This window comes from Papio anubis, chromosome 4, assembly GCF_008728515.1.
Source record: "Papio anubis isolate 15944 chromosome 4, Panubis1.0, whole genome shotgun sequence".
Taxonomy (NCBI): Eukaryota; Metazoa; Chordata; class Mammalia; order Primates; family Cercopithecidae; genus Papio; species Papio anubis.
In genome coordinates, this window is record NC_044979.1 from 175,646,792 (window position 1) to 175,668,785 (window position 21,994).

Sequence of the window (21,994 nt, forward strand, 5' to 3'; positions counted from 1 at the left end):
TTGCATAAAAGGAGGGTAAGTTGATTCTGAGACTGATTATGAGAGAAGGTGACAGACACTGCTAAAAGAGACACTTTAGGAGATAAACTAAAAATTAGAATTTTCTGAAAAACCAAAGAATTCCTTAGTTGTACAATTTTCAGGTACTTTATCAAATATGTTATCAATTATTTATAGCTTTAAATATTCTTTCTGATTTTGAATCAGAAACAAAATCTGCCACAAATTAAATTGTATTTGCTTACACAAATCCTTTTGTTTTTCCAAGAATGTCAAATGAAACTTTATTGTCATTTATTTTAGTTTATTCAGAACTGCTTACATCGTCTCTTGAATTTCTGTCAAGGCCTTGGTTAGCACTTTAATTAACTTAATATTTGTAAAAGTATTTTAGAGCCCTTTCCAAGACTTTATCTTGCATAATATAGACATCAAATACGCTTGTGGTTCTTGAACATCTTTCTATGGGCTTACATTTGGGATGTGAAGATGTCCATTTCCCATGAAACTTATCACCAATTGGACCACTATTGCCCTTTACTTTTCAATGAACTATATTGAAAATTACTATAGTAGAAACTCACATGAAAAGTGGTTGGTCGCCTGGTGTATTGAGTGTGGTTCACATCTTCGGGTGCCTGCCATTGTACAGGCTGGGGCATTTCACTGTATCATGAGTTAGGTCTGAGTTCAGCATGTTTGCTGTCTGGAGCTCCTAATAGCTGGGATGCCTTCTCCATGGCAGTCTCAGAAACACATAATGCTTCACAGGCAATTGTGATATGGAACACTTGTCTTCTAGGCCTCTTCATTCCCAACTCACATATACACTCACCTCTCCTTCACTCAACCCATTCATTCATTCATGGAACACATGTCAGCCACGAGGGATTGGAGCTGAATAAGCCTCTCTTCCTGCCGCCAAGGAGCTCCCAGAACAGTGGAGGGGATGCACGTGAAACAGACTGCAGAAGCCATGGGGTGGGGACCTCGCTGAGCCATCACCAAGAGCAATGGGTAACACAGAGGGTGAAACTCTAATTGCACTTTGGAAATTCCCATTTTCACAGGGTCAGTCATGCACAATCTGAGCCTCAAATGAGCAGGAATGGACAGGAGAGGTGAGCGTGTTAGAAACCGTGGAACACTGACAAGAAAGACGATGATACTTGTGAACTGTTGCGTGGGTAGGAATCCCTGGGAAGGTGGGGCAAGGTAAGGGGCCTGAATCCGGGTGCTGTAGCTGATGTAGGATGGTTGCATTCACTAGGTCCTGAGCAACCTTTGCTGGACATGAAAGATTTCAAAATCAGAAGCTCTTCTTTGGTGAAAGAAATAACTAAGATAAAAGGGGTGCCGGGTGCGCTGGCTCATACCTGTAATCCCAGCACTTTGGGAGGCTGAGGTGGGTGGATCACTTGAGGTCAGGAGTTCAAGACCAACCTGGCCAACATGGTGAAAACCCCTGTTTCTACTAAAAATACAAAAAAATTAGCTGGGTGTGGTGGCGCGTGCCTGTAATCCCAGCTACGTGGGAGGCTGAGGCAGGAGAATTGCTTGAACTTGGGAGACACAGGTTGCAGGGAGCGAAGATTGTGCCATCTGCACTCCAGCCTGGGCGACAGAGTGAGACTGTTTCAAAATAAATAATAAATAAAATAAAATAAAATAAAAGGGGAAAGTTGCTTATTTTGATCAATAGAGGGTGTTGTTACAGAAGCAGTGCTTGTTCAATGATAATTAAATAAATGTAATCTCTATCTCCAGTGTTAGAGAAAGGCCACCAAAGCGCCCCTTACCTTTAAAAGGCTTAGAGTCTAAATGGTTATTTTCCCACCAAAACCCCAGAGCTATTTCCTCATTTACCCTGTATCTCTCTATTGAATGCATCTTTTACTTCCAATCAGTATCCGTGACCATGAATGAGCTCCCACCTTAGACTTCCCACGATTGCATATGTCCACTCTGACTGACAGATGTGGGGCTCCCTCTTTGGGGCTAACGCTATTTCTCCTTCTTTCTTTCTCCTTACACAAAACAGATATTCTGGATTTTATGCCATAAATAAAGGCATGTTGTATGTAACATATTGTCCCTTACACATACATTAGATTTCACGTAATAGCATCCAATTCGATTGAATCAGTGTTGTCCTTTAAAAGCCCATTATATAAACAGGCCAACATGAAATGATAAGCTGGTAACAGGGCAGCCCCTACCTCATTAGTCAGTTAGATCACCGGCAAGTCCGCCTGCTGACAGGCCATGCCACAAAGGCCCACTACAGAGATAGATTGCACTCCTCCATGAACAATATATTACAGTCGATTCACAATCTAATGAAAGCCAGGCTTCCTTTTAATAGTCCCACAACATGTTCATCCTTTGGCACTAAAAAGAAATTTAACTGCAATGCACTGACTTTTGTGGCTGCTTTCTACAGAGAGAGAAAGGATACAATGCCTTTTAAAGCCTCAGAAGTTTCCATTTTTAGTTATAAGAGCTAGATCCTCTGTGGACAGACACCTCTCTCATGCAGGACCCAAAAGACCCAAAAAGCTTTTGAGGCCATAGTAATACCTGGTCTTTTTCAGGGAAAAACACAAGAGAATGTGTAAAGCTAGTGGGTAAAACTTCACAGTCTTCCATTCAAGACAGAGTGAGTCAGCATTCCATTTGTAGAGTGGCGGGAATGCGTGTGGGGTTACGGCTTGCTGAGTGTCTTTATTCTACAATGTGAGTGATGCTTGCAGGTGGTGAATGTGCTCACAAAGACCAATGACACCGCCCCCCACACTCCTCGGTCTGCACTGTCTGTGCAGCTAAACAGTCACATCACACTGCCCACGGGAAACACAACTCATTGACTGCGGTTGAGAAACGCTGACACAAAGGAGCTGCATTAACGCATGTAATACCAAAGGTGGTATCCGCCCCAACACTGAAAATCCATTTTTGTTACAGAGGCTGGTCATCTTATGAAAGAACCCACACTAGAGGGAAAACAAACAAACAATCAAACAAGAAAACAGATGCAATGGTTAGAAGAGGTGTGTGATGTGAAGATCTCATTGTGGTTGTTGGCTACCCTCTTCTCCCATTGACACCACAGGAAAAAAAAAAAGGGTGAGGAAAGAGATAAGAAAAAAAAAATCACATGCAATGAGAGAAATTCAGAGCTGGGATAGTTAATGCAATCTTACAGAACTCTTGGTTCGATAATAACATTCTGGATGAAATGGAATTTGGCCTAAGACAGTCATCTCCAAGAGCACATTCAGGAGGATGACTAATACCATGGCCCAACAGGTCAGGGCCATGCTACTGACTTGAAGGTCATGGAACAGTGGTGGTTGGTGATGAGCTTGCTCCAGAATCAACACTGCTTCCTTACTTGAGGAAGTTTGCTATGGAAATCATGGCTGTTGAATGAAACAATGTGCTTAGTGATGCAATTGTTTACATTGTGGCTCAAGCTTTCTTTCTCTCCCAGCTACTTACAACAAACACTAAAGTAACCAGCAGCCAGTTGGCCTCTATGGGCCACACATGGGGTAGCACTGCCCTGGGAGTCAGTTGATTCAACAGCTTGCTTCACTGGCAAGAAAATGTAGGGGCTTTCTTGAGAACACATCAAGTTAGTGGCACAGTGAGGACCTGGCCTGTTTCCTGCCACCTCGGTGGACTGTCTGCCACCACATGCTTTGTCATTTAAAAAAAAGCAATTTGAAAACATTTTTGCTGGGATGAAATGAGAGCATGAAGTCAGGGACTTCAGTTTTACTATTTCTGTAGAGACCACTGCTTAGGACCTTGATCAAGATTCAAGCAAAAAAAAAAAAAAAAAAAAAAAGATAAAACCACTTTATTCTCTGAGATACAGAATTTGCTGTGATAGTATTCAAAATGTGGGTACAAATACTGCATTTTAGGAAAAGGGCTTTCCAGTTAATTTTGAAAAACTAAGTTTTGTAAAATTTGAGAGTCTTGGTGTCGGAACACTGAACAGGAGTGAAGGGCTCGCCCTGGGGGGAAAGCACTGGGAATACAAGTGTTTGCTGGGTTTACCTTCCACGTGACCCTGATGCTCTGAGATGATATAGGCTCCAGGTGAACTTCCTGAGGTGGACCGTCAGGAGCTGTAAGGACCAAAAACCCACAGGCAGGTTAGAGAAGCGTGCCGGAGCAGATCAAAGCCTACACAGCCAAAGGTGGTCCCCGAAGTCAAAGGTGGTCCCCGAAGTCATCCCATCCCCATGTTTGGCACAGAGAAAGAAGTTTTTAGCGGTCGTGGGAAATGTCAGTTTTGTAGAGTTACTGTGTCCAACTCTTGGCCTTTGTTTATTTGCTCTTTGGAAACGTGAATCTTGAGGACCTATCACGGTATTCCTTCTCACCATGTCTTAGACAACTTCGTGTATCAATCCCAAGTTTGAACAAGTTAAGGGGTACAACAGAAAGTTGCAAAACAAAATTTCCCTTATAAAATGCTGTTTATGGTGTGTACTGAAGGTCCTTCTCTCCCCGCTGGAAGCTTTGCTTAGTGATGTGGTATTGGGGTTTCTCAGTTGATTAGAACGACTTCGGGCAAAAATAATCAAGATTCTTCTGCCTTTGGGTGTCTTCCATGGCTTTTGTTCTTCAATTAAAAACCCTTGTGGCCGGGCGTGGTGGCTCACGCCTGTAATCCCAGCACTTTGGGAGGCCAACGCAGGCGGATCACAAGATCAGGAGATTGAGACCATCCTGGCTAACACAGCGAAACCCTGTCTCTACTAAAAATACAAAAAATTAGCCAGGTGTGGTGGTGGGCGCCTGTAGTCCCAGCTACTCGGGAGGCTGAGGCAGGAGAATCGCTTGAACCTGGGAGGCAGAGGTTGCAGTGAGCTGAGATTGCACCACTGCACTCCAGCCTGGGCGATAGAGTGAGACTCCGTCTCAAAACAAACAAACAACAACAACAAAAACTCTTGTGAACCAGGGGCTCTAGCATAGAGGGCTGAAGCAATGTTGCAGAGGAAAACAAAGTGTGCAGTTTAAAGTAACCTATTTCCGCTGAGTGTGCAATAAGTCAACGGGCCAATGAGAGACAATCCCAATTACATCCCAGTTAGAGCTGATTGGCATGTGTTGCAAATGTGCTATATACTAGGTACATGGTGTAGAACTAAGAGATGTAAACATTTTGCCAACCAAGAGTACAGAATGTAATCAGAGCGATCAGATACACACACTGAAAGAAGGTTGCAATGCAAGGCAGCAGGTAAACGGGTGTCTTCTGAGAAGCAGAAGCAAATGACGACACAGAGATCAGAGGGAAAGAGTCCTTTAGATTAAAACACGTTTTTGGATTGACAATTTTGAGATCACTGCAGAACTACAAATGTCTGTGGACATTTGCAAAAGGTTGTATGGCACACAGGAGATAAGAAAGCAGAAGTAGTGAATATGAACTCATTTTGGAGAGTTTGGAAGTAACAGGAAAGTGAAGATACTTTAAAGATAAAGGGTAGATTGGGGAAGGGCATGACCAAGGAAAGCTGGCTTCCTTTTTTATAACAGAAGAGGAAGTTATGAGTAGTATCATGATGTAGTTGCTAAGCTGATGGCCATTTGAGTTTTTTTTGTCCAAGTTCACATTTTGGTTGTATCACTTGTTAGCTGTGTGCTTTTTTTGCGGGTTACTTAGCTTGTCTGTGACTCCATTTTTCTCTCTATATAATGGACCAATAGAATTTGTATCACAGGGTTGTTATGAAAACAATATGTTCAGTAAATATAAGAAATTATAATCATAATATAATTATCATTAAGTGTTTTAAAATGGGAAGCAAATGGGAGAAATTTAACAACGAAAGGTAAACTTGAAGAAATAATGAACGTCCTGGCAGAAACTGAAGAGGGCAGAAGATATAGGCTATGGAGTGAGTCTGGCATAGGAACAAACACCTCTGGGATGGGAGGAGGGCAGAGCTATGGAAGGCCTTACGTAGGCTTACTGATTGAGGGAAGCCAGGTGAGGGCAGACACAGGTAAACTTACTGGTTGAAAGAAGCAGGTTGAAATCTGATTGCTGCTTTTCTCAACAATAGGACAATAAGCCAAGCAGGAAATCAGAATGGGAACATGAAGGAGAGAGTTATGGGCTTTAGGAACAAAACAAAGGCTTGGAAAATGGCTATGGTCTATAGAAAAGGGTGCACCCTGTGTCTTAGGGCACTAAGGCGCTCTATCAAAGTGGTCCTCCCCAGGAGTCAGTGCTCTAAGACGCAGGGATTGCTACTCCAAGAGGATAATGGGACTCCACAGCTCCGTCCGCGCGCTGAGGACCAAGAAGGAAGCTGATTCCGCAGGTTGGGGCTGGCGAGACTGGGAGAGAATGATGCTCTAAGAATGCCAAGAAACCAAGCGGATTCTCCAGAATGTATGGTTTGTATGGTTTAGAAATAAGAGTTCGAAAGGAAACGGGGATATTGCGGCCTCAATTTTCCAGTTAAGATGTATTCATAATTAAAACAAAGGTGTTAAAAGGCAAGAGCTGGAGAGAGAGAGGAGATGGGAGTTCGATTTCTGGGTTGCTTGTTCCCTGCACCCCTCATTCACACACTTGCTGATGCTGTCCCTGGCTTCTGTTCCAAATGGCCCCTGTCCTCTGCTTTCTCCACCATCGCCCTTACGGGCATCCCTCTATCTCACTCTGCTGCCCCACTTCCACCCCATTTCTATGTCTGGTGACAGTTTCTATTTAGTTCCTAAACATTAATTCTGGTCTCTATTGTACTTCTTTTAAAAGGGACATGGCCCCAGAGCACAATTCACACTGTTCACCCATCCTAGTAATTTTCTGCCCCCAGATGGCACCTCACTGTCCTCTCCATGCTTTTATTCTGCACACTCCTTATGAACCATGTCCCAGCCATGTTCAAAACACATGGGACCCCTGGGTAGATCCCAACCTTTTCCCTGGAGCTTTCTTCTCCCTCCATCAGGGTTTGCTGCCCATGTCTGTGGGCCTCCTGCTACAGTTTATCCCCGCCTGGGCCTGGGGACCTGTCCCTGTAGTGTGCATATACATTTGCGTGTCTGTCTTTGCATATCTCTGGTCACCCAGCAGATTCTACATGGCACCAGGAACTGAGCCCAGAGTGAGTCCTTACTTTGAACGGGTAAAGCAGTTTGTAGATGCTGAAATGCTGAGCATGCATCCCTCTCCTCAGCAGATCCGGCGACAACTAGCAGTCTGGAGTGCTGCAGCCTCTCAGATCTATTAATTCCAAAAGTGCAAAGGCTCTGCTAGAACTGAAGTTAAAGTCCAGCACAGGAACCGAGGGAGAGGCTGGCTTCCAGCTAATGGTGGTAATTATTGTTAAGGCTCTGTACCCAATTTCTTGCACATGGGGTCAAGCTCTTAGGCAGGAAACTTTGGACATCAAATTCAATAAAAACTCATGGAATGGATTTCCCTCACACAGGGATAATTCTGTGCCCAATGAAAAGCACACCGTTTTCCATAAAAATCCTTGAAAAATGATTTTTGAGTCTGACAGCTATACTGAGGCTGCGTTACTTTAATTTAGTAACCCTTAACTGAATTTAACAAGAAGCCAGTTTGTTAGGAACTGAGGGCAATGTCAGGGGCACTGTCTCATCCTGAATCCTCCGGCTCCCTGGGGCGTGGCCTTTGGTTTGGTCCTCTCAGAAAGATGGCAGACAAGAGTTGCAGTCTTGATTTTCCAATTGAGATATATTCATAATTACACCAAAGGTGCCACCATAGTGTTTACAAGAATGTCCTCAATTCTATCCGAAAGCACACATTCCATAATGTAATCATGAATTGGGAATAACTTGCTTTTCCAATCTGGTCTGGTATTTATGTTTCGTGAGACAGGGTCTCACTCTGTCGCCCAGGCTAGAATGCAGTGGTATGATCTCGGCTCACTGCAACCTCTACAGCCCAGGTTCAAGCGATTCTCCTGCTTCAGTCTCCCAAGTAGCTGGGATTACAGGTGTATGCCACCATACCTGGCTGACTTTTGTATTTTTAGTAGAGATGGGGTTTTGCCATGTTTCCCAGGCTGGTCTCGAACTCCTGGCCTCAAGTGATCCGTCCACCTCAGCCTCCCAAAGTGCTGGGATTACAGGTGTGAGCTACCATGCCAGGCCCAGGTCTGGTATTTTATGAAGGTCCCCGCTGAAGAGGAGAGGGGGTACAGTTCTTGTATCCAGGACAGACTTGATTGTTTTTAAGAATGTAACAGCTTAATTACTTAGCCTACCAATGCTGCCATGATTTGTCGGTAATGTATTTATTGTTCTGCCTGTTCCCTGAAGTGAGGGCATTTGGATCCCTCCTCTTAAAAAAAAAGTGATGAAAACAGTCTAGACAAACCAAAAGAATTTAAGTTATACAAACACACATTATGGCTATGCCCAATATCGTTAGGAACGTTTTCTGTTTGCTTGTGTTTTACAAAGGACACTAAGTTTTCTACTATGTCTCTAAAACATTACTTTAAAAATGTTTTAAATTATATAAAATTTGCTTCCTTTAAGAATTTTATTGCTTTCTGTATAACTCCTGAGCTGTAATTTTTTCATAGGTTCTCATCTGATTGCCAATGATGCCTATAAAATTACAATCCAAAGCCGATTGAGTTCCCAATGCAAAATGCATTAAGTGTCAATCATTAGGTATATCCATTTATTTAACTAAATTTGAAAAATGTGTTGACATTGGACATTTAAGAATTTACTTACATGGTTTCAAATGTAATATATAGAGAAAGCAGAATTGGTTTCCCCACCCCCTAGCCCCATCCTGAATATTTAGCTTATTTCCTGGGGATGGAGAAGGCTAGAGGTGAAGGTGATTTTCCAAGGCTGGGCACAGTGGCTCACACCTATAATCCCAGAACTTTGGAAGGCCGGAGTGGGCAGATCACCTGAGGTCAGGAGCTCAAGACCAGCCTGGCCAACATGGTAAAACATGGTCTCTACTAAAAATACAAAAATAAGCTGGGTGCAGTGGTGCATGCCCACAATCCCAGCTACTGGAGAGGCTGAGGCAGGATAACTGCTTGAACCCAGGAGGCGGAGGTTGCAGCGAGCTGAGATTGTGCCATTGCACTTCAGCCTGGGCAATAGAGCAAGACTCCATCTCAAAAAAAAAAAAGTTATTTTCCAAAATAAACTCTGCATTTCTACAAAAGTCAAAACTCTTCAATCTGTAAAGCAGTAATAAGTAAAGACTATCTTTATAATCTCTATTATGCTTGCAAAGGTAAAAGGCAGGGCAATTCATTCTGTGTGGCTGAAACACAGGGATGACAGGCGTCTCCTGATTGCCAAACGCATGGATCTCTGCTGTGCTTCCCTGTCCTGATCCTTCCAGGCTACGCTGGCTCTGTCCCTGTCCCTCCCCAGCTGGACAGCCTCTGGCTGCCCAGCAGCTCCTGTGTCCTTCCCAGATCTGAGACTCAAGCCTCGGTGCTCCATTCTGCTCCAAAATACTCTCCTCCCTGTCTCTATATCTTGGCTTTAACCAGCATCTTGGGGCCTCATCATTGATTGATATGGGCTCAATCACCCCAGTGGGAACCACTCCCACGTTTTTGCCTCTGGTTCTGAATGGGAGATTTGCCTTCTATGTGCCAGGTCCTAAACTAGGCAAAGACCAGGATACAAAAGTAGAAAAAATATATAAATTTTTGAAAAGTAGTGAGGAGCAGCTGTACAATTCTACAAACACACATTTGTCTTCTACAGGAGTTGGGTGGGTGGGTGAGAGGCATGCTCTGTGTTGGACAAAGGGAACCAAGATGGCGTTTAGTAAAAATCAAAGTATGACAAAGAATAGCTGGTGCCCAGATGGGGAAAGGATGAAGTCATGTAATAACTATTTATTAAATAAATGGCTCATTTATTTAACTTACTTATTTAATTAGCATATCCTACGTGCTAAACACCCTTCCAGGTGCCTGGGATACAGCAGTGAGTGAGCAGAACAGACAACTCCACCTGTCCTGGTGGGATGGGATCAAAACAGACTATAAGCAAAATAAGTCAACAACTTATACAGTACACCGGCTGGTGATACAAGCAACTGGTAGAAGGAGAGTGGTAAGGGAGGAAGGGGACCCAGTGGAGTGGGCAGCGGGATGAATTTTAATAGGGTGGCCAGGATCGGATTCTTGGAGAATAATGTTTGAAAGTGGTAAGGGAAGAAAGGAAGAACATTTCAGAACATTCCAGAACTGTTCCAGAACATTTCAGAACATTCCAGAACTGTTCCAGAACATTTCAGGATAGCAGACAGGGGTACACACAATGTGTATGAGGGATAGCAAGAAGGCCAATAACTTTCTTTAGGTTTAATTTCCAAAATTTCTTCAAACCCAGGATGGAGGAGAATGACAAAAATCTACAGAAGCAGATCGCTGAGGGCCTGGTTGGGCATGGGGTGTGCTCGGCTCTTCTCGCTGAGTGAACGCCGTGCATTTGACTCTTACTGAAGAACACATTGATGCCACCCTCTGAGCTAATGAGCACAGCTAGCCCTATGTTTGTTTCACATGCTCCTGACTTTTATTCCTTCTGCCCTCATTCCATCCTCTCCCCTCCGCCCCAGCTCAGTGCATAGGAAACTCTTCTTCCAGATCACAGCTGCTGCCCTGGAATGGGAGGAAAGATGAGGCAAGGACTTAACGTAGTGCCAGATTCCTTGGAAACCCAGCGACTCTGCGTCGTGACCCTTCCATAATCCACACCTTCCATTCTCTGATGGTCTGTCAAATTCAGTGGCGTTTCAACGAGCGCCCACTAATTGAAGCTGCACGTTCTATGCATAGATTTATAGTGAAAATAATGAAGGGGGCAGCCACCCCAAACTCGGTCACAAGGCACTAAGTGACTCATGACCTGCAGAGGGTAGCTGCTAATGGGGAAGTTGGTCTGAAGCAAGGGTCAGCTGTGAAGGTCACGTGTCACGTGGCTGATCTGCATCAAAGAGACACACTTCGGGTCCATTAACAGCTGATCTTGTTAACTCCAACTGTGTCACTTACTCTCTTGACTGCTCCTTTGTTGTGGAGGTTGCTGGTGCTGGGGGGGGTTGGGGAAACCATGAAGACTGTGCTGAATGGTGTGGCCTTGGCTTCATGGCTATTCTCTGAGGTCAAGTGTATTAAAGTGGTGTGATAATGCTTCATGCACTTTCACATGCGAATAAACTCAGTAGTTTGGGGTTGGAGCAATGTGATTTCCCAACATTAGGTAGGGACACTATGCCAATGGCAGAAATCCCTTCCTCACTAAGCTTTGCAGTGGATACAGCAGAAATCTAAAACTCAAATTCCCATGGTGGCCAGACTTCATCAGAGATCCATAAACATTTCCATAAAGACTCAGATAGTACAAATTTTGGGCTTTATGGGCCCATGTTATTCTTTTTTTTTAAGATGTAAAAACTATGCTTAGTTCAAGGTCTGTAAGTGAAATCTGGCTCACTGACTGTAGTGTGCTGACCCTTCAATGAATGGAGGATGGGAACTATGGCTCACTGAAGGTGTATGGTCAGCCTCTGGGGTGGCCACTCCATGCTTAACTCCAGCTCATTGCTGCCAAGCAGGAACTCAAGAGCAACTCAAAATTTAGATTTTCAGCTGAAATTTCCAGATTTAAAAAATTAACACTGAATTAAAAAGTTTTGCACAACACTAAGCTGACTCATATCCACAGGCCTGGTTTGTCATGGGCTGCAGCTTATATTCCTGATGGAATATGCCCTATTCCATCAGGATTTGGGGAGAGCACCTTGAGCCCCAGATGCAGCTATTTCATGGTTGGTCACTGGAGCTCTGATGGGGGCTGTATTCTTCCCCCGTCTTCTTTCGCCTCAGCCTTCCTCTTCTATCTTTCACCTTTCTCTACTTTTCTGCATGAAGTTCTTGCCTTAGTCTTTTGGGGCTGCTATAACAAAGTACACTAACCTGCATGACTTACACACAACAGGAGTTTATTTCCTTTTCTTTTTTTGACAAGGAGTCTCACTCTGTTGTCCAGGCTGAAGTGCAGTGGCACGACCTCAGCTCACTACAACCTCCCCCTCCAGGGTTCAAGCGATTCTCCTGCTTCAGCCTCCCAAGTAGCTGGGATTACAGGCATGTGCCACAATGCATGGCTAATTTTTTTTTTTTTTTTGTATTTTTAGTAGAGATGTGGTTTGGCCATGTTGGCCAGGCTGGTCTCGAACTCCTGACCTCAAGTGATCCCCCTGCCTCAGCCTCCCAAAGTGCTGGGATTACAGGTGTGAACCACTGCACCTGGCTCAGAAGTTTATTTCTTACAGAAATTTATTTCTAGAGGTTAAGAATTCCAAGATCAAGATGCCAGATTTGGTATCTGGTGAAGGCTTATTCTTCTGGTTCATAGATGGTGCCTTCCTCCTGTGTCCTCCCAGGGCAGAAGGGGTAACTTCTGACCCACTTCTTAATATTATTGCATTAGGAATTAGGTTTCAAGATATTAATTTGAAAGGGAAGGCATGAACATTCAGACCAGGGCACCCTTCAGAATTTCACTGTGGGTTTAATCCAGGATATATTTTCTCAACACACACACACACACGTGCACACACACGCACACACACGTACTCTGCTCATTGCGACACCCATTCTAAAGGCAATACTGTGAATAACGTTTATAAATGTTCATCTCATACATTCATCTCCCTTATGCCAGACACACACAAGGGACAGAATTGTGGAGGGGGCCACAGCCCCTCCACATCAGGTGGCATATCATCATGGACAGCAGGGTCCATGAAGACATAATGATACACCTCAAAGGCTACTGTCAGCAAAATCCCTCTTCTGTGCTGAGCTGAGGAGTCCCAACTATACCCGGGAGATGGAAAAAGGCATTGCACCAGGGAGGAAGGCATCCTTGAACTAGGCTTTTCAAGGAAGAGCACAGAAAAGGGGACATGGAACCGGTAGTGCCTTCCACACAGGGGAAGAAGCACAACAATAGAGGTGTGGGAGCATGCAAAGGCAGGTCCGTGCTGGGCATGGGGCTCTGGGGAGTCATTGAGTGTCGCTGCAAAGCAGTAGCACTGGGGAGGCATCCTCGTGTGCCCAAGACTTGGGTACTACATTACAGTAACAGTGAGTGGGCAACAGCTTTTGGAGGCACCCACATGAGGAGTAAGGGAGCAGTGGGACAAGGTCATCTCAAGACAGCTACAGCTGCTAAAATGATGTGCCTTTGGGTTTGCCTGCTGGGAAGGGGCAGCAGTGTCTACAGCCCCTGCTGAACACTCTAATGGGATGCCTTTGGCCAGAGCACCCATTCTAGGTAAGTTACACACAGGAAATTGATTTTTTAATTTCAGTCATACAAACCTATGAACCAAGACAAAGACAAGTTCTCTGCTGTAGCTTTCCATTTCTGGAACCTGCTCTTTCCCTTTCCTTCCCCTTAGCTCCTCTGAATATTAAAGGAGAGGGGCTGTGTGGGGCTGCCACAGCCAGCACCCAGATAGAATACAAAAGGTCAGCCCGGGAACCAAAGAGGAGGAGTCTGCATCTGTCTGCAGACGTGCCAGGCAGCTGCCCTGCAGACCAGCACCCCAGAGGCTGTTCACCTGGCCTTCTGGCAGGGAGAGAGCTGCTGCCATGGCAACTGCCAGCCGCAGCAGAGGTCACAGAGGAAACGAAGAAAAAAGCAACAACAGCAGCATTAATAATGGCAATCAGAAAAGCAGGTGCAAAATACATCACCGGAAAAATGCTGCTATCCTGAGGAGGTGGCTGGGATGGAGCAGGATTAGAAAAGCGCTCGAGTGGGATGGAGAAGATTGAGCAGGAAGTCAGAGATGACATTTTGGGCTGAAGGATGGGGACAGCTTAGTTTCCCTAAGTACCCAGCGTAATGAAATGCCAGGGATCTGAGGAAGTTAGTGGGTTGTTTACATACATAATTAAATACAATTCTATTTTTGCAGGAGCAGATTAACACTTATTTCCTACTTATTTCTGAGACATGCAAAGTATTTTTAGAGCTTGAGATTTTTTTCAATGATAAGATACGTCTGTGTAAGGAGCAGAAAGGCATCATAATGTCCATTTTGCAGATGAGAAATCATACAGAGAATCCAAGTCTCAGAAATGGCTCACTCTCACGCACTTCAGCATAAAGGTCTTCTGTCACTCACTCTTGAAAACAATGTTCAAGAACTGACGTCTTCCGACATTGAGAAATGGGCATTCCTCTGCAGTTCAGGAAGAGTTGTACATTTTAACCTATTCTCTTGAAGACAACATTGATTACAGATACCAGAAGAGTGAAAATGTTGCATTTTATTGGTCCAACCATCTGACTTCTTAGGATTTAATCTAAGAAAATGATCTTGGAGATGGCAAAAGATATACCACCAGGATGTTCATTGTAGTGGTGTTTATACTAATGAAAACTTGAAAATAATTGAGCCATTTGGCAATACGAGATTTGTTAAACATGTGGTGAGAGATATCACTACAAATTGTAAAGAAGTATTTAAGAGATACATAAGCTTGATTTCTATTTGGGATGCTGTTAATGGAGGTAGCAGAGATGAGGTGGTGGGAAGGAAGCCAAGATCAATCTCTGCTGAAAGTTGGAACAAACCTCCCTTCTTCTGTTAGCCATCTGGGTATGGCAATCACCTTAATCTTAGTGATGGAAAAATAGGGACCTGAGACTAAGCTGACATCTTCCATACAGTAGGGAGTGGCTGATTGCTCTGATGGTGGGCAGGAAAAGAGGAGGCAGGTTTGGGGGCTGGACACTCTTTCCCTCCAATAAATGAGCCAGACATGCACTCCTTATTTTTCATCCTGGGAGAAACCCAAGCACGGTGGCTTCCTCTCCTCCTGCCAGGAGGCAGGTTGACAATCAGCATTCACGGACCATTGCCTCATTGCTCAGTTCTCTGCACACCTGTTAATTTCATCCCTAGGAAACATGAGTGGCCCACAGTGTGTTAAGAGGTGTGTATACACTGGTGCGTGTCTGTGGGCATGTGCGTGTATGGGTGATGAAATTATTTAGCCAGTTATCACTGCCTGTTTCTGGGTTAGCTCTAGGTGGGAAAATGATGGAAGCCGTTTTGCCTTCTCCACAATGCTTATTTCTATCTTCTGAATTTGTAACACTAAATATAATGTTATTTGCAACAGAAAAAAGAGCAAAAACATTATTTTTAAATATTGATGTTTCTAGTCAATAAAATAATCTGTTCCCCTTCCCACATCTCCTGCACGGTAAGCACGCTTGCAGCTTCCTAGTTAAGCGTTACTGCTTCCTCCCACACTGGACTTCACAGGGTCTCAGGAAAGAAACACACTCACGGTTCTCCTATCAACCTGGATTCCATGTGTCCAAATAAAGGAATTGTAAAACTGCATGATTCTTTGAATCTCACCAGATTGTTAGCCTCATACGTCTTTCTTTTAAGTCTTGGATATGGGAAACTTGAACTAAATCCTATTTGAAGAGCAGTGCCTTCAAAGTAAGATGCAGAGCGCTGTCTGCGTTTTTTACAGGGCACAGAACTACGGAGAGCACGCATCAAAGATCTCCGCCTAGCACGGGCAAAGGTCTGCTTCTGCATTTAAGCATCTGAGCCCTCAAGAGTTAGCTCCCGGGCTCCTCTGGAGCAAGATTCCGCCCGGTCCCACGTACCTGCCTCGTCCGCCGTGATGGTGAGCTCGTTGCTGGGCTCGCTCTTGCCAATCCGGTTCTTGGCGTACATGCGGATGCTGTAGGTGGAGGAAGGGTGGATATCAATGATGGTGGCCGAGTTCAGCTGAGGGGAAACATCTTTGGTTCTCTGAGCAGAATCCCAGGAGTCTTTTGGGTTTTGTTTTTCAAAAAAGAAGAGATAGAGATGTGAGTTTTTTTCCTCTGCCTTTGAAAGTTCACAAGCAGGAATTAAAAAAAAAAAAGACGGAAAGAAAGAAAAATTACACTCAAAGTGATTTCTCAATGCAATGTTCCCAGCTTTCTGGCAGAGTTGGCCATCAGAGGGGATGTGACATCCCACACTCATTATTCACGCTGCGAGGGACATGGGGCAACGAGCCAGCCGAGTTCAGGGAGGGGCGATGGAGGAAGCACAGAGCAGCCGACTGGGGGAGATCTCAGAAGGCAAATTCCAGTGGCGAAGCTCAGGTTAGTGGAATGGACAATAGTCACCGTAAGCACTCATTGCATGGGACAATACAATGAACTATGGTTTGGATAGTACCCCTGGGTCCCCCCAAAACCCCTGGTTCTAAAAGGCATTTGAAAACCAGCAAAACTTCAAGCCATACCAGATCCTTTCCTCTCCAAATAGAGTGTGTTAAAAATAAGATAATCCCATACAAACCAATCTCCATTTCCAGAATAAATCCTGATTACCAAACATATTTTTCAATTCTATTTTTTGAAATCATTTAGTGCCAAATCCTTGGTTGTAGGAATTATTTTTCAACCACAGCTAATTATAACAGCAGCACCTGCTTCATGTGAAATGTTATCACTGAATCTATGACATTTTGTATCTGGTGATTTTCAGGTTTCAAGCAAGGATGGGAATGTCAATACATGGTTCTTATATCAAAAGGGTTTGGGCAGTTGTTGATTGCAGGTGGGTGGTCGACAGCTGGTGTTGGCTAGGGGGATGAACAGAGGAGTCCCCAGGACAGAAGACAGAGATGGTGCCTACATATTCCCACCCTCCTCAGGGTCTGCCTTGGTGGTGATGACCACACAAGTAAGTCCTCCGTGGATAATCTGAATCTGTGTTCCCTCCTGGACTTTAAACTCCAGGAGGGCAGAGACCATGCTGGCCATACACAGTCTTTTATCCCGAGTGCTAGCACAGTGCCTGGCTCACAGTAGACAAACAGTACATGAATGTTTACTAGATGAACAAATAAACCACAAATACACGGACCTCTGAGTCTTGGGAATGGGGTCAATCACTTTGTCACACTAAGGGTGAGTATGGCAGTTTAGGGGACTTCTCTGTCCAGTGTTAAACATAAATGCAAGATATTTTCTGGAATTGAAGAAAAATATGTGGCTTAAAGAATGCTTTTGAATACTTTAACTTCTCAGAGAATGGAACCTAATAGAAGCTGACAATGAATATTGCAGTTGACAAAGAAAAAGCATATTTGGGGTCAAGATTAGAGGTGGAAAAACATGAAATAGAAAGAGTTGGAAAAAAATTGACGATGAGAAGAATGTGATTCAATAGAAGACAAATGAGGAGAGGAAATTTTATAGCAATGAAATGGCACACACCTATGAGCCTTGTTGCACAGAGAGAAAGCCAGGCTTCTGCAGAGATGTTTAGGAGGATGAGGAGGAATGCCAGGTGCCGCAAGATGCAGAGACATTTGCTAAGTAGCCCCGGGAGGAAGTAGGCAGTTGTGGTGGTTGATGCCTTTGCCCAGGCAACATGGAAGTTTCTGGAACTGATGGGGCCAATGAAGATACAGCCATCTTCACTGGAGGTTTTTGTCTGGGAGTTGGCGGGCAGCCTGGAGAGGCATATGAGTATCCATGACTACAGTCCCTTACACCAATCCAAGGCATATGGTGGACCTGGGTAGGGACAGGACAGTCCCCTCTTGGTGGTCACTGGGCACCTCCACATCCATGCCCTATAGGTTCCTTTAGCTCAGCCCCTACCTCAGTGACACTGCCTTGTTCAACAGTCTCCCAGTGACTTACAAACCCTCTCTGATGCTGCATTTGCTCTCTGTCTGTAGAAACTACCACTCCCTCCAATGGGCTGGGGGACCCATTTCAAAGCCCATCCTCACCCTTCCTGTCCGTAGCCTTCCCAGACTCTCCCCAGTCACACTTGCCCTTTTCAGATCTTGGATGTCCATTCATACATTTCTGTTTGTGATTTACTCCTAAGAACCTCTTCATTTGGTTAATGGTGCATTCTTTTTAGTTATATTTATATCGCAATTTTCAGTTTCATCCTCCCATCAGGGCAATGTGCTGGGCATTTTAAAACATGACTTCTGTGGCCCCCAAATCTGTGGGCACATTGGAAACACCTTGGGGCTTTTTGATAATTCTGCTTTCAGACCTACTAAACCAGAATCTCTGGGGAATGGTGCCCAGAAACCTGTGCTTTTAAAAAGACTCCCTATCTTGGTCATTCTGATGTATAGTTTGGACAGACTGTTTTATATGATTAAAATTGTACAACATCCTGCCAAGGTAAGGTTTTTGTTTCCTTAGTAAAAGTCAAGAAACTCAAGCCCTGTTACACAGCTGGTAAGAAGAAGGGCTGGGATTTGGCCTCATCTGTGTTATCTCCAAGCTCAAGGTCATTTTTCTATAATGTATGACATCCACATAGTCTCTGAAAACACCTAATAAGACAGGATTTTGGTATTTCCAGGCACCTGCTGAAAATCTCATATGCTTAGAAGACCTTCTGGCAAGTTGACAATGCACAGAAATCATTTGGTCAAATGTAAGAGAAGAAAACTTTGGCCCAGAATTATTGTACCATCTGTGGGTTTGCAGGAAGACTGAGAGGGCTGTATAGGCTCAGAGTTGCAGCCTGGTTTAGGAAGAAGTTGTCAGAATCATTCATTGAAAGAGTGGGCAGGATGCCACAGCTTGGTGTAAGGGACTGCAGTCATGGACACTCATATGCCTCTCCAGGCTGTCCGCCAACTCCCAGACAAAACCTCCGGTGAAGATGGCTGTATCTTCATTGGCCCTGTCAGCTCCAGAAACTTCCATGTTGCCTGGGCAGAGGCATCAACCACCACAACTGCCTACTTCCTCCCAGGGAGACTGGTGGTGTAGGAGGATGGGGCAGTTCAGAGTCCCACTGCAGCCTCTCTGCAGTGAGGAAGGAGTGAGGAGCTGACAGGAGCCGGTGAGGTTGCACTGGGTGCTTGCTGGGGAGCTTGTCTTGGGGGTCAGATACCCCAAATCCAATGAATGCAGGAGCAACAAGGACTAATATAAGAGCGTGGACTTGATATGAAGAAGTGCTGTTATAGGCTAAAGACCAGAACGAGTGAGGGTGACTGAAAGTTCTAGAGGTGAATTACATGAAAGGCTTAACAATGGAGTGGTAGCTGGGAGAAGGAGTGGGCCTTCCATGTTGGTGACTAGGAGGAGGTGTGGGGACACAGCAGAGCCCCCTGTCCTCTGTCTGATTCTTTTCAAGGATAACAGTTTTCAGGGTGAACTAGGGGTGGGAGCCCAAGAGAGGAGAGGGGCTGGGGGCGTGTACGTTCTGTGTCAGAGTCTGTGTTTCCTGTTACCGTCCAGGGTGTGATGGAGCTTGCCATGGTGCTGAAACCTGGCCCGAGACCTGTGAGGCACCATGGACAGGAGGGAGGGACAGGAGAAACTGTGGACAGGAGGGAGGCACCAGAGAAACCGTGGACAGGAGAGGCCAACAGAGAAAGGAGGGAGGTACCAGAGAAACTGTGGACAGCAGGGGCCACCAGAGAAACCGTGGACAGGAGGGGCCACCAGAGAAACTGTGCACAAGAGGGAGGCACCAGAGGAACTGTAGACAGGAGGGGCCACCGAGAAACTGTGGACAGGAGGGAGGCACCAGAGGAGTCGTGGACAGGAGGGGGGTACCAGAGGAACTGTGGACAGGAGGGGCCACCAGAGGAACTGTGGACAGGAGGGAGGCACCAGAGGAGCCGTGGACAGGAGGGGGGCACCAGAGAAACCGTGGACAGGAGGGGCCACCAGAGGAACCGTGGACAGGGGGGGCAACAAGAGAACCTGTTGAGAGGAGATGGCCACCAGAGGAGCAGACTCTGAAGGGCAGGCTGCCTTCCAAGGAAGGGAATAAAGGGAGGCAGCAAACTGCAGATGGATCTGCTGGAGGTCCCCAGACAATATGCTCAAAGGGATGTTAAAGGTGGCCTTGGGTCCGTGTAGAGGAGAAGCAGAAGTCCTTGGGAAAGAGAAACTATGGCAACCAAAGCAACCTGTGTACTTGTCAGCTATGGGAGAAGAACATTCTGGATAAGGAAGGGACAGCTTCACTGTGCCTCTGCCTGGTCAGATGACGCCCTCTGGTGCTGCAACTGGGCATGACCAGAGTTGGCGGGGCCAGGAGATGATGACAGGAGATACAAGAACAAGGACTTGGGATGTTCAGTGTTTCCTGGAAAATAGTAAACCAAGGAAAGTCATCTGTTGTCAAATCCTGGGAGGACTGTTATTTGGCCAAAGGGTTAAGAGATGGGAAGAGAGCCGCTGGATCCAGGACTGTCTTTTTTGGTGCAATAAATGTAAGAACTTGTAGCAGTCACAGCTGACCAAAGACAGAACTGTGTTCCCTGGGTTAATGAGTTTCTGTTTCTAGGATTGTTCAAGCATAGAGTTAATGGTAACTTGCAGAAGTTCTTTCTGTTAAGAATGTGAAGTACTTTCATACATTGGTTATATGCTGCTTTCTTCAAAAATTAATGAAAATAAAGGAAAACTTTTGGGGGGATAATTTCACCATTGCCTGAAACAGGGGTTGAGACTCAACAATTCGACTAATGATTATCATGAATCTAGTATACCTGTCAGGCACTACAAGGGGTGCAGGGACATAGCATAAGGTTTGTCAGACACAATTCCAGCCCTCAGAGCTCACTATGGCCCATAGGGGGACAACTGTCCAGTGGGGTACAGATAGTAAATTAATAGTCACAAGTCCACCAAATGTTCCAAGACATGCTATGAATAGTGAAGGGGAATAGGTAGTCAGGGAAGGCTTCCTGGAAGAAGTGACATTTAGGCTGTTATTAATATTTGAAGGATCAGTTTTCTTTGTAATCAGTCTAAAACTACACTCACTTAAACTATGGTTGTAATTTTTATACACCAAAAATTTCTTGAGGAAGCAACTAATACATGAAAAATCTGACTAACACACCTCATACAGCAGTGAGTACAGGTGCTGTCTACTCTCAGCACAGCTCCTTCCTCCCAGGGCTTCCAAACTGAAAGTAATGAGAGTTCTGTAGGGTCCTGGTGGAGACCTTGGTCATGGACTTGGATCCGCTTGTCCTGTGGGCTTTTCCCCAGTGATTCTCCTGGGACCCATGCTGACTCTTAAAATGACTTGCTCCAGGGCTGCATAACATCTAAGCCACACCACTGGCCCTGTCTCTGGTTGAAGTAGAGCATGAAGGATGGAAAAAGTATCCCTCAATCCCTCCTGCACTCAGCTTTATAGACAAGGAGCTTTGCTGCTTTGGTTGTATAAACCATGATCAATGTATACATTTAAAGATGCTGTTGATAATAATGATTCTTAGATTTCCATTGCATGTAAATTAAATGCAATAAACATTTACAGTACACTCTTCACTTGACAGACATTGTGCTGGGTGCTGGGGATCCCAGGACACAGAGAACCAGAGTCCCTGCCTTTGGGAAACCCCTGGGGAGTAGGGAGATAGTGAGGACTCTTAGATGCTGAGCAAGTAGTTTAACACAGAGGGTTTTAGAGGCATTTTCCTCGTATTTTCCTGCATGCTGGAGCAATCTACAAGCTACCACCTATTAGATGTTGGGTATGCTCCAGGCAACGAGGAAGGCATTTTCAACGTCTTCCCTTCTTAGAGTTTGCCAATATCCATTGAGTGTCTCCACATGTCAGGTGTGGTGCTGGGTGTTGGAGAAATGAGCTGGGTGAAAATAGACCTACTAGGTGCAGGGAGTCCCCAAGGAGCCTCTAGCGTGGTGGAGGTGAAATGCATTAGTCAGTATATTTGTCAGTAATCACAGAGATACATATATGATGTCCCATAATGCCAAGTGCTGAGATTGAAAGGGAGATTGAAAGGGAGATGGAGCTGGGCGAGCACCTGGGAACTGGGATCTAAGGAGGGGGTAGTAACTGGGTGGCCCAAGGAAGGGAGGACTCCAGGCAGAGGGCAGCTGGTGGTCTTTGTGGTCT

General features: G+C 45.1%; 1 protein-coding gene across 2 annotated transcripts in view; it reads right to left on the bottom strand.

The window, feature by feature from the left end:
- Positions 1–21,994, bottom strand: part of DSCAM (DS cell adhesion molecule) — an 825,379-nt gene that overhangs the window by 132,111 nt on the left and 671,274 nt on the right. For both annotated transcript variants that reach the window (XM_017956431.3, XM_031664941.1), the window contains exons 15-16: positions 15,724–15,891; positions 4,069–4,139 (exon numbers count right to left, since the gene is read on the bottom strand). In XM_017956431.3, coding sequence (XP_017811920.1) covers positions 4,069–4,139; positions 15,724–15,891 — 239 coding nt within the window. The remainder of the gene's footprint in view (positions 1–4,068; positions 4,140–15,723; positions 15,892–21,994) is intronic.